Here is a 13,757-nt window from a genome sequence, read left to right on the forward strand (position 1 = left end):
ATCATTGAAACATATGAACATTTATCTTGGTGGAAAACATGGGTTTTGATTTGGGTTTTAAAACATTGGAAAAGAGACTCGAAGATTGCAGAGATCCCAGAGTCTCTTGGGACAGTGAGCTGACAGTTGTTCTTTTTTCTTGCTACCTTGTTTATACTTATTGAAACACACCGGAGACGTTTTTAGAAAAGTCACCCGACACAGTACCTGTCAGGGAATATTCAATTTTGGAAATTGCACCTTAAACGATTTTGTTCATGTCTGGAGTAATTTTGGATTCATTTTGTTACCACATTCAGTGGACACAATAATTTGAATGAATGTTTTGACTCACAATTTGACTTGTTATGCTCTGACCTGAGCTGTGTATTTCAGCATCACCTCGCATTCCCTCATAGGAATAGGACGATAATCAATTCAATAATGAATTTAGTCATTAACACAATAATATACAGTGCATTCGGAAAATATTCAGACCCCTTAACTTTTTGAACATTTTGTTATGCTACAGCCTTATTCTAAAATGGGTTAAATATTTGTTTTCCCTCATCAATCTACACACAATACCCCATAATGACAAAGCAAAAACAGGTTAAAAAACCCCGGAAATATCACATTTACAGTGAGAGAAAAAAAGTATTTTGATCCCCTGCTGATTTTGTACGTTTTCTCACTAACAAAGACATGATCAGTCTATAATTTTAATGGTAGGTTTATTTGAACAGTGAGAGACAGAATAACAACAAAAAAAGGTTTCGAGGCTGACGTTTGGCAACTTGAACGTTCAGCTCCCTCCACAGATTTTCTATGGGAATAAGGTCTGGAGACTGGCCTGGCCACTCCAGGACCTTAATGTGCTTCTTCTTGAGCCACTCCTTTGTTGCCTTGGCCGTATGTTTTGGGTCATTGTCATGCTGGAATACCCATCCACGACCCATTTTCAATGTCCTGGTTGAGGGAAGGAGGTTCTCACCCAAGATTTGACGGTACATGGCCCCGTCCATCGTCCATTTGATGTGGTGAAGTTGTCCTGTCCCCTTAGCAGAAAAACCCCCCAAAGCATAATGTTTCCACCTCCATGTTTGACGGTGGGGATGGTGTTCTTGGGGTCATAGGCAGCATTCCTCCTCCTCCAAAAACAGGCGAGTTGAGTTGATGCCAAAGAGCTCGATTTTGGTCTCATCTGACCACAACACTTTCACCCAGTTCTCCTCTGAATCATTCAGATGTTCATTGGCAAACTTCAGACGGCCCTGTATATGTGCTTTCTTGAGCAGGGGGACCTTGCGGGCGCTGCAGGATTTCAGTCCTTCACGGCGTAGTATGTTACCAATTGTTTTCTTGGTGACTATTGTCCCAGCTGCCTTGAGATCATTGACAAGATCCTCCTGTGTAGTTCTGGGCTGATTCCTCACCGGTCTCTTGATCATTGCAAGTCCATGAGGTGAGATCTTGCATGGAGCCCCAGGCCGAGGGAGATTGACAGTTATTTTGTGTTTCTTCCATTTGAGAATAATCGCACCAACTGTTGTCACCTTCTCACCAAGCGGCTTGGCGATGGTCTTGTAGCCCATTCCAGCCTTGTGTAGGTCTATAATCTTGTCCCTGACATCCTTGGAGAGCTCTTTGGTCTTGGCCATGGTGGAGAATTTGGAATCGGATTGATTGATTGCTCCTAATCTCAGCTCGTTACCTGTATAAAAGACACCTGGTAGCCAGAAATCTTTCTGATTGAGAAAATCCATAAAATCACATTGTAGGATTTTTTATGAATTTATTTGCAAATTATGGTGGAAAATAAGTATTTGGTCAGTTTCTCAATACTTTGTTATATACCCTTTGTTGGCAATGACACAGGTCAAACGTTTTCTGTAAGTCTTCACAAGGTTTTCACACACTGTTGCTGGTATTTTGGCCCATACCCATTCCTCCATTCCTCTAGAGCAGTGATGTTTTGGGGCTGTCGCTAGGCAACACGGACTTTCAACTCCCTCCAAAGATTTTCTATGGGGTTGAGATCTGGAGACTGGCTAGGCCACTCCAGGACCTTGAAATGCTTCCTTCGTTGCCCGGGCGGTGTGTTTGGGATCATTGTCATGCTGAAAGACCCAGCCACGTTTCATCTTCAATGCCCTTGCTGAAGGAAGGAGGTTTTCACTCAAAATCTCACGATACATGGCCCCATTCATTCTTTCCTTTACACGGATCAGTCGTCCTGGTCCCTTTGCAGAAAAACAGCCCCAAAGTATGATGTTTCCACCCCCATGCTTCACAGTAGGTATGGTGTTCTTTGGATGCAACTCAGCATTCTTTGTCCTCCAAACACGACGAGTTGAGTTTTTACCAAAAAGTTATATTTTGGTTTCATCTGACCATATGACATTCTCCCAATCCTCTTCTGGATCATCCAAATGCACTCTAGCAAACTTCAGACGGGCCTGGACATGTACTGGCTTAAGCAGGGGGACACGTCTGGCACTGCAGGATTTGAGTCCCTGGCGGTGTAGTGTGTTACTGATGGTAGGCTTTGTTACTTTTGTCCCTGCTCTCTGCAGGTCATTCACTAGGTCCCCCCGTGTGGTTCTGGGATTTTTGCTCACCGTTCTTGTGATCATTTTGACCCCACGGGGTGAGATCTTGCGTGGAGCCCCAGATCGAGGGAGATTATCAGTGGTCTTGTATGTCTTCCATTTCCTAATAATTGCTCCCACAGTTGATTTCTTCAAACCAAGCTGCTTACCTATTGCAGATTCAGTCTTCACAGCCTGGTGCAGGTCTACAATTTTGTTTCTGGTGTCCTTTGACAGCTCTTTGGTCTTGGCCATAGTGGAGTTTGGAGTGTGACTGTTTGAGGTTGTGGACAGGTGTCTTTTATACTGATAACAAGTTCAAACAGGTGCCATTAATACAGGTAACGAGTGGAGGACAGAGGAGCCTCTTAAAGAAGAAGTTACAGGTCTGTGAGAGCCAGAAATCTTGCTTGTTTGTAGGTGACCAAATACTTATTTCCCACCATAATTTGCAAATAAATTCATTAAAAATCCTACAATGGGATTTTCTGGATTTTTTTTTCTCAATTTGTCTGTCCTAGTTGACGTGTTCCTATGATGACAATTACAGGCCTCTCTCATCTTTTTAAGTGGGAGAACTTGCACAATTGGTGGCTGACTAAATCCTTTTTTCCCCACTGTACATATACATATACATATATATATACACATACACACATACACATGCACATACACACACACATATATATATATATATATATATATATATATATATATATATATATATACATACATACATACATACATACATACATACATACATACATACATACATACATACATACACAAAATGCAAATTAATTACTTAAAAATCATATAATGTGATTTTCTGGATTTTTGTTTTTGATTCCGTCTCTCACAGTTGAAGTGTACCTATGACCTGCAAAATCAGCAGTGTATCAAATACTTGTTCTCCCCACTGTATACATATACACATACATACATACACATACATACATATAAACACATATACATACATATACATACATATCCTTAAAAATATATATATATTTCCCTTTATTACTTTCCAACCCCACCACCCCTTCCCCAATTGGAGTAAACTAGTGAACAAAAATGCTTAGGCCTCTACTTCCAGCTTATACAAACTATATAAATTTTATGGACACAGTCAATTTTACAATAATTATATTTTGCTTGTTTTTACTCCTGAACTTCCTCTACCCTCAACCTCTCCGATCATTTTCATGATGTCCATCCGGTTCGCTTCTAAACCGAATAACTTCTGCACAAACTATCAGAAACCGTCTCAGGGAAGCTCATTTGCGTGTTCGTCGTCCTCACCAAGGTCTTGACCTGGCTGCAGTTCGGCGTCGTAACCAACTTCAGTGGGCAAATGCTCACCTTCGATAGCCACTGGCACGCTGGAGAAGTGTGCTCTTCGTGAACAGAGTGCCCCATGGTGATATGATATGGGCAGGCATAAGCAATGTACAATGAAAACAGTTGCATTTTATCGATGGCAATTTGAATGCACAGAGATACCGTGATGAGATCCTGAGGCCCATTGTTGTGCCATTCATCCGCCGCCATCACCTCATGGGGCGGCAGGTGGCAGGTGGCTTAGTGGTTAAGAGCGTTGTGCCAGTAACCGAAAGGTCGCTGGTTCTAATCCCAGAGCCGACTAGGTGAAAAATCTGTCTGTGCCCTTGAGCAAGGCACTTAACCCTAATTGCTCCTGTAAGTTGCTCTGGATAAGAGCGTCTGCTAAATGACTAAAAATGTAAAATGTTTCAGCATGATAATGCACGGCCCCATGTAGCAAGGATCGGTACACAATTCCTGGAAGCTAAAAATGTCCCAGTTCTTCCATGGCCTGCATACTCACCAGACATGTCACCCATTGAACATGTTTGGGATGTTCTGGATCGACGTGTACGACAGCATGTTCCAGTTCCCGCCAATGTCCAGTAACTTTGCACATCCATTGAAGAGGAGTGGGACAACATTCCACAGGCCACAATCAACAGCCTGATCAACTCTATGCGAAGGAGATGTGTCTCGCTGCATGAGGCAAATGGTGGTCACACCAGATACTGACTGGTTTTCGGATCCATGCCCCTACCAGTCAAGTGAAATCCATAGATAGACTGATTTCATTATATGAACTGTAACTCAATAAAATCTTTGAAATTGTTGCATGTTGCGTTTATATTTTTGTTCACTGTACAAATAAAGTGGAACAGTAAATGTAACCATAAAAACTGACTAGCAGAACTACACAATAAAATGATATAATTGACCTTCATTTTCTAAAACTTTAAAACATGTGGAAAGGCATTGCTGAATAAAATGTGTTTATTTGACCTGAGGAAATTGTGTACTAAATGTCTTTGTGAAAGATGGATGTTGACTCTTCTGTTGTGACTGAGAACACTGGTGGCTGAGTATGGAACCCTTATATTATTGTGGGTGATGAGGACCTGAAATGATCTTGGTGCTAGACCAGCGTTGTGGGGTCATCTGATTTGAAAATGGAGTCGTGAGAGAAATAATCGCTCTTGGTTCATATAATTTTTTATGTCAAAATGGGGTCAAAGGCCAAAAAAGTTTGGAATCCCCTGTGCTAGACTCTTGACAACAGAATAACAATGAGGTCTGCCAAGGAATTTAACAAATTATCTGTTGTTTTGTTTTTCAGTGCTACCAAGTCACACATGTGGAAATCCAGGGTTGATACCTAAAGGAGTAATTCATGGAACAAGGTACAACATCGGAGACAAGATCCGTTACAGTTGTCTTATGGGATATATACTGGAGGGACATGCTGCACTCACTTGTATTGTGAGTCCTGGTACCGGCGCATCGTGGGACTTCCCAGCACCATTTTGTCGAGGTAAGACACAGTTTGTAGTGTATTTACATATTATGTCATATTAGTTTACAATACTGTTTGGAGCGTAAGACATTCCCATGACCATCATTTAGCTGCATTGATCCTAGATCATCATTTAGTGGTATTGATCCTAGATCATCATTTAGTTGTGTTGATCCTGGATCATCATTTAGTGGTATTGATCCTGGATCGTCATTTAGTTGTGTTGATCCTGGATTGTCATTTAGTTGTGTTGATTCTGGATCGTCATTTAGTGGTATTGATCCTGGATCGTCATTTAGTTGTGTTGATCATGGATCGTCATTTAGTGGTATTGATCCTGGATTGTCATTTAGTGGTATTGATCCTGGATCGTCATTTAGTTGTGTTGATCCTGGATCATCATTTAGTTGTGTTGATCCTGGAACATCATTTAGTGGTATTGATCCTGGATCGTCATTTAGTTGTGTTGATCCTGGATCATCATTTAGTGGTATTGATCCTGGATTGTCATTTAGTGGTATTGATCCTGGATCGTCATTTAGTTGTGTTGATCCTGGATCATCATTTAGTTGTGTTGATCCTGGATCCTCATTTAGTTGTGTTGATCCTGGATCATCATTTAGTTGTGTTGATCCTGGATTGTCATTAAGCTGTGGTGATCCTGGATTATCCTTGAACCTGAAGTATCAAATCATAGGTTTTAGAGGTCTTAGGAAGGTCACAAGACAATAGCTTTCAATGGCCACTGTTTTGGTTGTTAAACTTGCAACCTGCAACGGCAACCACATTTATTGTGTCAGGAGCAAGGCCAATCTTAGTTGCTGTCAAACCTTTATCTCTTACTAGTAAATATTTGTCCACTCAATAGGAGCTGGAACAATTGAGAGAGTCAGGACTCTTTTTTTATTTTCTAAGAGCAAGTTGTGACCCAGTCAGTAATGCAATTGTCTCTCACTTATTTTCTTCATTTTAGCCGAAGGAGCTTGTGGTGGGACATTGAGGGGAACAACAGGGACGATATCAAGTCCACACTTCCCCTCAGAGTATGAGAATAATGCAGGCTGCACATGGAGTATTCTGGCTGAACCAGGGGACACCATCGCCCTGGTCTTCAGTGATTTCCAGCTGGAAGACAGATACGACTTCCTGGAGATAAGTGGGACTGAGGCACCATCAATATGGTAAGTAATTAACTAACACAATATAATTAAAGCACCTAATTCCTTGTATTCTAATGGTGGCAACTGTCATGGCATCACTGCTCTGCTAATTGCTAGAAAAGTAATTGATGGTGATTCACTCATATATGAAAACTATGTAAGTTAAAGTGTTATTGTGTTATACGGTTGATCCTAGTATGTCAATAACAGACCTTTATTTTCAATTGAGAGAATATGAAGATGAGTCACTAAAGTTGTACAGGACCTCACAACACTTTTGGAGAATAGATAATAATGTTTAAGTTTGTCCTGTCAAAAGCTAAAGTGTGACATTTCAGGACTTGAAACACTTCAAGAACCGGTCCATTTGAGAATTCCTTGACCAAATAATATTCAAGGCCTATTGTCAACGGAATGCTACTGCAATGCAGAGCACTATAGCGTGTGTTCTGAGCAGAATGGGATGAAATATCTGTATTTAAACACATACACAGCCTGTGAAGACTTTTGAGACTGCATGTGAAGACTGTTGATTAGGCTTCCATTTCTGTTAGGGAATTACATTTAAAAACAATGTGTCCGTTTTAGGACATCCTCCTTCCAATGTCCTTCACACTAGTATGGAAAAGTCACCACCGATATGGAAAATCTGTATCGATGTCAGTTACATTTTTTCAATACAATAGCGATATCATATTAGTTTCATGATAAAATGCTGGCAGTGGCGGCAGGTAGCCTAGCGGTTAGAGTGTTGGGCCAGTAACCGAAAGGTTGCTGGTTCGAATACCTAAGGCCGACTAGGTCAAAAATCTGTCAATGTGCCCTTGAGCAAGGCACTAAACCCTAATTTGCTCCAGGGGTGCCGTACTACTATGGCTGACTCTGTAAAACAACACTTTTCACTGCACCTTTCTGGTGTATGTGACAATAAAACATATTTTTTTATGAATAACTGCATTACTGCACCATCCCATGATACAGTGGGATCTATAACTATTGGCACCTTTGATAAAGATGTGCAAAAAAGACTAGATAGAATAAATAGTATTGTATGCTCCAAAAAATTGGGAAATTCTATTATTTTATACTAATACAATTGCTCAGAGAAAGACCCACAGGTTTTCAATGGGTTTCAAGTCCGGAGACTGAGGTGGCCATTGTACTTTTCTGCATATGCTTTGAAAATTATGTTAAATGTTTCTGTATATATATTTTTTTTTAAGGAATAGTTTTGCCATATTGAAACAAGAGTTCAGCTCACAGTATAGGGTTGACTTTAAAGCTGAGGGACAAATGTAAATGTATCACTAATCACATTAATTAAGTGAAAATCTTTAGAAATTACTTTCCCAAAGCAACAAAATAGCTAGGATGATGGTGAAAACGTGGGAAAGTCTAGGGGTTAAGTGGGTTAAAATAGTCAAAATGGGGATTTTCAGAGAACTTATTTTCATGAAAACACACTGCTATTGAAATTTTTAGTTACAGCATAGATGTATTTGAGCCAACTATTAAATGTAGTGTTTTATCAAAACTTAATGTGCTTCTTCTTGAGCCACTCCTTTGTTGCCTTGGCCGTGTGTTTTGGGTCATTGTCATGCTGGAATACCCATCCACGACCCATTTTCAATGCCCTGGCTGAGGGAAGGAGGTTCTCACCCAAGATTTGACGGTACATGGCCCCGTCCATCGTCCCTTTGATGCGGTGAAGTTGTCCTGTCCCCTTAGCAGAAAAACACCCCCAAAGCATAATGTTTCCACCTCCATGTTTGACAGTGGGGATGGTGTTCTTGGGGTCATATGCAGCATTCCTCCTCCTCCAAACACGGCGAATTGAGTTGATGCCAAAGAGCTCCATTTTGGTCTCATCTGACCACAACACTTTCACCCAGTTCTCTTCTGAATCATTCAGATGTTCATTAGCAAACTTCAGACGGGCATTTATATGTGCTTTCTTGAGCAGGGGGACCTTGCGGGCGCTGCAGGATTTCAGTCCTTCACGGCGTAGTGTGTTACCAATTGTTTTCTTGGTGACTATGGTCCCAGCTGCCTTGAGATCATTGACAAGATCCTCCCGTGTAGTTATGGGCTGATTCCTCACCGTTCTGATGATCATTGCAACTCCACGAGGTGAGATCTTGCATGGAGCCCCAGGCCGGGGGAGATTGACAGTTATTTTGTGTTTCTTCCATTTGCGAATAATCGCACCAACTGTTGTCACCTTCTCACCAAGCTGCTTGGCGATGGTCTTGTAGCCCATTCCAGCCTTGTGTAGGTCCCTGACATCATTGGAGAGCTCTTTGGTCTTGGCCATGGTGGAGAGTTTTGAATCTGATTGATTGATTGCTTCTGTGGACAGGTGCCTTTTATACAGGTAACAAGCTGAGATTATGAGCACTCCCTTTAAGAGTGTGCTCCTAATCTCAGCTCATTACCTGTATAAAAGACACCTGGGAGCCAGAAATCTTTCTGATTGAGAGGGGGTCAAATACTTATTTCCCTCATTAAAATGCAAATCAATTTATAAAATTTTTGACATGCATTTTTCTGGATTTTTTTGTTGTTATTCTGTCGCTCACTGTTCAAATAAACCTACCATTAAAATTATAGACTGATCATTTCTTTGTCAGTAGGCAAACGTACAAAATCAGCAGGGGATCAAATACTTTTTTCCCTCACTGTATTTTCATGTCATCTGACCATAGCACCGCCTGGAGTCTGTTTGATAAACGGCATTGGCACTTGGATTGGAACTGGTGCTATGGTCAGATGACATGAAAATAGAGCTCTTTGGCCATGCACACCAGTGGTGGGTTGGCGTCGAAAAACAGCAGCATGTTTGCTTTCAGTATGTGTTGTGTTTGCACACAGCTGGGTGATCAATTACATCCAATGCAGTAAACAGTGTAATATAATTATGGCAAATCAATTTGTAGTTATGTCACATAATATCCCATTTACATTAAAGCAACCATCTCACAACCATTTCGCATCTGTATATATAGTTAGAATTCAATAAGGGGGGTTTCTCTCTCACATAGCTAAGTACACTGTAAGGATATATTAAGAACTACAGTGGCCAAGAGAGAATATTTTTTGGGGCCTGCCTGCAAATTCAATTAATAAACTCCAGCTCATCCAAAACAGAGAAATTGTGCACGAGTTGACAAATCATGAGGCAAATCGGTCTATAAAACAGCACTTTGCCCCTCTTTTTAACGCTTTGCGTCAATATATTTTATTAAACAAAATCAAAAGTGAAAAGTGCTGTGGCAAATGCCGCCTCGCCACACGTTTTCCAGTGGCCCTGTCTATGCTGTAACTGATCTAAACCATATTAAAAATGTAATTATGCATTACAATTAGTTATTTGTTTTCTCTGAAAATCCCCATTTTCCCCAAGTCCCCAAGTCATGTTCGTCCAACTTCTAGGACTTTTTTAAACCCACTTAACCCCAATATTTTCTCACGTTTTCATCATCATTGTAAAGCCCTAGTTATTTTGTTGCTTTGGGAAAGTAATTTCTAAAGGTTTTTTACTTATTTAATGTGATTAGTGATTAATTTACAGTTGTCCCTTAGCTTTAAGGTCAACTCTGTACCGTGAACTGAACTCTTGTTTTAAAATGTTAAAACTAACATTCAACATAATAGTCAAATCATAGTGTAAAAGCAGGTGAGATAGTTCTACTCTTTTTGGCAATTTTCTGGTGTTTTGTGGTGGACAACTGAGTGCTTCGAGCATAACACATCAACCCAGTTACCCATAGACAGATAGGCTAGAAATGCCAACCCTGTACAGTCAACCCTGTCACTTTAATTGTAACTTTTATAGTAATGTTTCTTTATTTAACCTCTTGAGATGGAAAAACATGTTTGTTATGAAGTTGAAAACATGCTCTTTATGACAGAATGTTAAAATAAGTTGAAATAAATAGTTATTTCTGACAAAATTACACTACCCAAAAGGCACTCTGTTCATGGAATGACACACATACATGGAGTTGACAGGAGCTGCTTGTGTCTGAATTAATTAAACTCAGACAAATGAATACGATTATAGAATATTATATCTTGGTCACTGATACGTTGTTGACACAAGAGGTAAGGACTTGTGATTGATATACAAACAGACATGAATGAATGAGACTTGGTGAACAAGATTGACAACTGACAGGTGATCAAATTCCTGTATTGATGCCTGATACATATCGTGCTCTTAGGGAGCTCCCTGATAGGCTTTCCTGAAGCAATTTCCACCACATGATCCTGGCAGGCAGGTGCCTGACAAGCTGTCATGCCAGATTTTGTCACACTTCATAGCACAATAAATATGTTCATTTCATCATTGAACTCTCCAGCCAATGTCAAAATTATTTATTTAATTCATAAATGTGATACAAATTAAACCAATAATATTATAATTTGGTGGGTGATTATATTTTTTTCCAATTTCACACATGTACAATTGTGTATTAATACACGTGTGAATTGGAATTATTATTATTTTTATATCCCAACTCTCCCTGAGACGCCGTCAGCACAAGGGATATTTTCGACTTGAGCTGTTAAAATCAATGTTGATGTCACCCAAATGGCATATTCGCTTCAAGAGGGTATTTTCAGAAGTTTCAAAAGCTTGCTTAAAGTGGAACTAACAGCATTTTAGCAACATTAAATCTTATAACAATCTGTTCATATACACCCCAAGGAAGAATATGACACTTTTATTTTTACATTTTCTGACTTGCGAGCACTTAGATATGGTCATTTTCACAGTTTCCTAAATTATTAGAATGTTTGGGAATTACGTATACTAAGGCATTGTCACGTCCGTCTATGAAATAGGACCAAAGCGCAGCGTTGGGAGTGAACATGATGATTTTAATTAAATGCTCACAACAACAAAAACAATAAACAACGAAAGCGTGACGTCTAGTGTACAACACGCACACACACGAACAAAATCCCACAACCCGAAAGGAAAACAGATAGATTAAATATGGCTCCCAATCAGAGACAAACAGCCGACAGCTGACACTCGTTTGCCTCTGATTGGGAGTCACACCGGCAAACATAGAAAATAAACCACCTAGAACACCCACCAGAGAAACCGAAAACATAGAATGAACACACCCTGGTTCAACATAATGAGTCCCCGAACCAGGGTGTGACAGTACCCCCCCCTAAAGGCGCGGACTGTGACCGCGCCTAAATACGAGCAAAACAGGGGAGGGCTGGGTGGGCATTCTTCCTCGGCGGCGGCTCCGGCTCGGGCTTGATCCCCACTCCCTCTCCAACCCCCAAAGTACTCCTGGTCCTGTCTAGCCCCGCTGGCCGGAGCCGGACTGACGACACGCGCCCCTGGCTTGGTGCGTGGAGCAGGAATGGACCGGAATGGGCTGGCGACGCACACCACTGACTTGGTGCGGAGAGCAGGGACGAGCCGGACAGGGCTGACGAGACGCACCACAGACTTGGTGCGGGAAGCTTGGATGGGCCGGACTGGGCTGGCGACGCGCACCGTATCCCTGGTGCGAGTGGCCGGAACAGGCCGGGTCGGGCTGGCGACGCGCACCGTATCCTTGGTGCGAGTGGCCGGAACAGGCCGGGTCGGGCTGGCGACGCGCACCGTATCCCTGGTGCGAGTGGCCGGAACAGGCCGAGTCGGGCTGGCGACGCGCACCGTATCCCTGGTGCGAGTGGCCGGAACAGGCCGGGTCGGGCTGGCGACGCGCACCGTATCCCTGGTGCGAGTGGCCGGAACAGGCCGGGTCGGGCTGGCGACGCGCACCGTATCCTTGGTGCGAGTGGCCGGAACAGGCCGGACCGGGCTGGCGACGCGCACCACCGGCACGATGCGAGGAACAGGAACAGGCCGGCCCGTACTGGAGACACACACCACTGGCCCTACGCAGAGATCAGGAACGGGCCGGACCGGACTGGACACACACCCCAGTACCTCTCGCCGTGCCTCCACACTATCCCTCTCCTCTGTGACCAGTGGCCCCCTTAACCTGGCGGCCTCCTCTTCACACCCGCTGGACCGCTCCATCGCGGCCTCCTGCTGCCCCGTCGTCCACGTCGTGAGCCCCCCTAAAAATTTTCTGGGGGTCTTCCCAGGCCTCCAACATTCTCTCCCATCTCTCGCTCCTCTGTCTCCAACCCTCTTCACTCAGCTCCTCCATGGGCTTGACCCAATCGAAGCTGCCACGGAGCTTTATTCGCGATGGCTCTTCGACACGCTGCTTGGTCTGGTCTTGGTGGGATTTTCTGTCACGTCCGTCTATGAAATAGGACCAAAGCGCAGCGTTGGGAGTGAACATGATGATTTTAATTAAATGCTCACAACAACAAAAACAATAAACAACGAAAGCGTGACGTCTAGTGTACAACACGCACACACACGAACAAAATCCCACAACCCGAAAGGAAAACAGATAGATTAAATATGGCTCCCAATCAGAGACAAACAGCCGACAGCTGACACTCGTTTGCCTCTGATTGGGAGTCACACCGGCAAACATAGAAAATAAACCACCTAGAACACCCACCAGAGAAACCGAAAACATAGAATGAACACACCCTGGTTCAACATAATGAGTCCCCGAACCAGGGTGTGACAGGCATTTGTGAAAATTCTATATAAATACAGAGTGGGAAAGTGGCAGTGCATTTGGACAATTAATAGACACTGCAGTAAATAAAACCTAATGAAAACATCTGTCTCGTCCAAGACCGGAGTTACAGTTAGCCAATCAGAGCTACATTTGGTCTTTATGCAAACAAGCCATTTGCCACACAGGCCTGTCATCATTCACTTTGAACTGGACTGTGTTTTCACAGGCAGTTGCAACAGTGAGACTTTAGATCATTAGAACGCATTCGGCAAAAGCCACAAAATGCACCTGAATGGATTTCTGCAAATATGTAAATACCACGGGAGTTCTCTTACATTTGGGAACTTTACAGTCCTATTGATCAAACAACAATAAAAAGGTAGGCTATCTTTCCCTATATGCACTTCAACAACAACAAGATCAACAACTAATGCTAGCCAGAGCATTATGAGCTAGAATCTAACGAAGGAACATTAGATAAACCCTCTCAATTTTTTTCAGCTAGTTGGCCATCAAAATTGCACTGATAAACGATGGGAAATTGTAGCCTGCTCGTCCTTCTGCAGCTTGC

At 42.4% G+C, this 13,757-nt stretch overlaps 1 protein-coding gene across 1 annotated transcript in view; it reads left to right on the forward strand.

Annotated features, from left to right (window-relative positions):
* LOC121548096 (CUB and sushi domain-containing protein 1-like) overlaps window positions 1-13,757 on the forward strand; it is a 442,651-nt gene that overhangs the window by 230,405 nt on the left and 198,489 nt on the right. The window contains exons 4-5 of the mRNA XM_045209890.1: window positions 5,230-5,424; window positions 6,380-6,587. Of these exons, the coding sequence (XP_045065825.1) occupies window positions 5,230-5,424; window positions 6,380-6,587 (403 nt within the window). The remainder of the gene's footprint in view (window positions 1-5,229; window positions 5,425-6,379; window positions 6,588-13,757) is intronic.

Source organism: Coregonus clupeaformis, chromosome 31 (genome assembly GCF_020615455.1).
Source record: "Coregonus clupeaformis isolate EN_2021a chromosome 31, ASM2061545v1, whole genome shotgun sequence".
Classification (NCBI taxonomy): domain Eukaryota; kingdom Metazoa; phylum Chordata; class Actinopteri; order Salmoniformes; family Salmonidae; genus Coregonus; species Coregonus clupeaformis.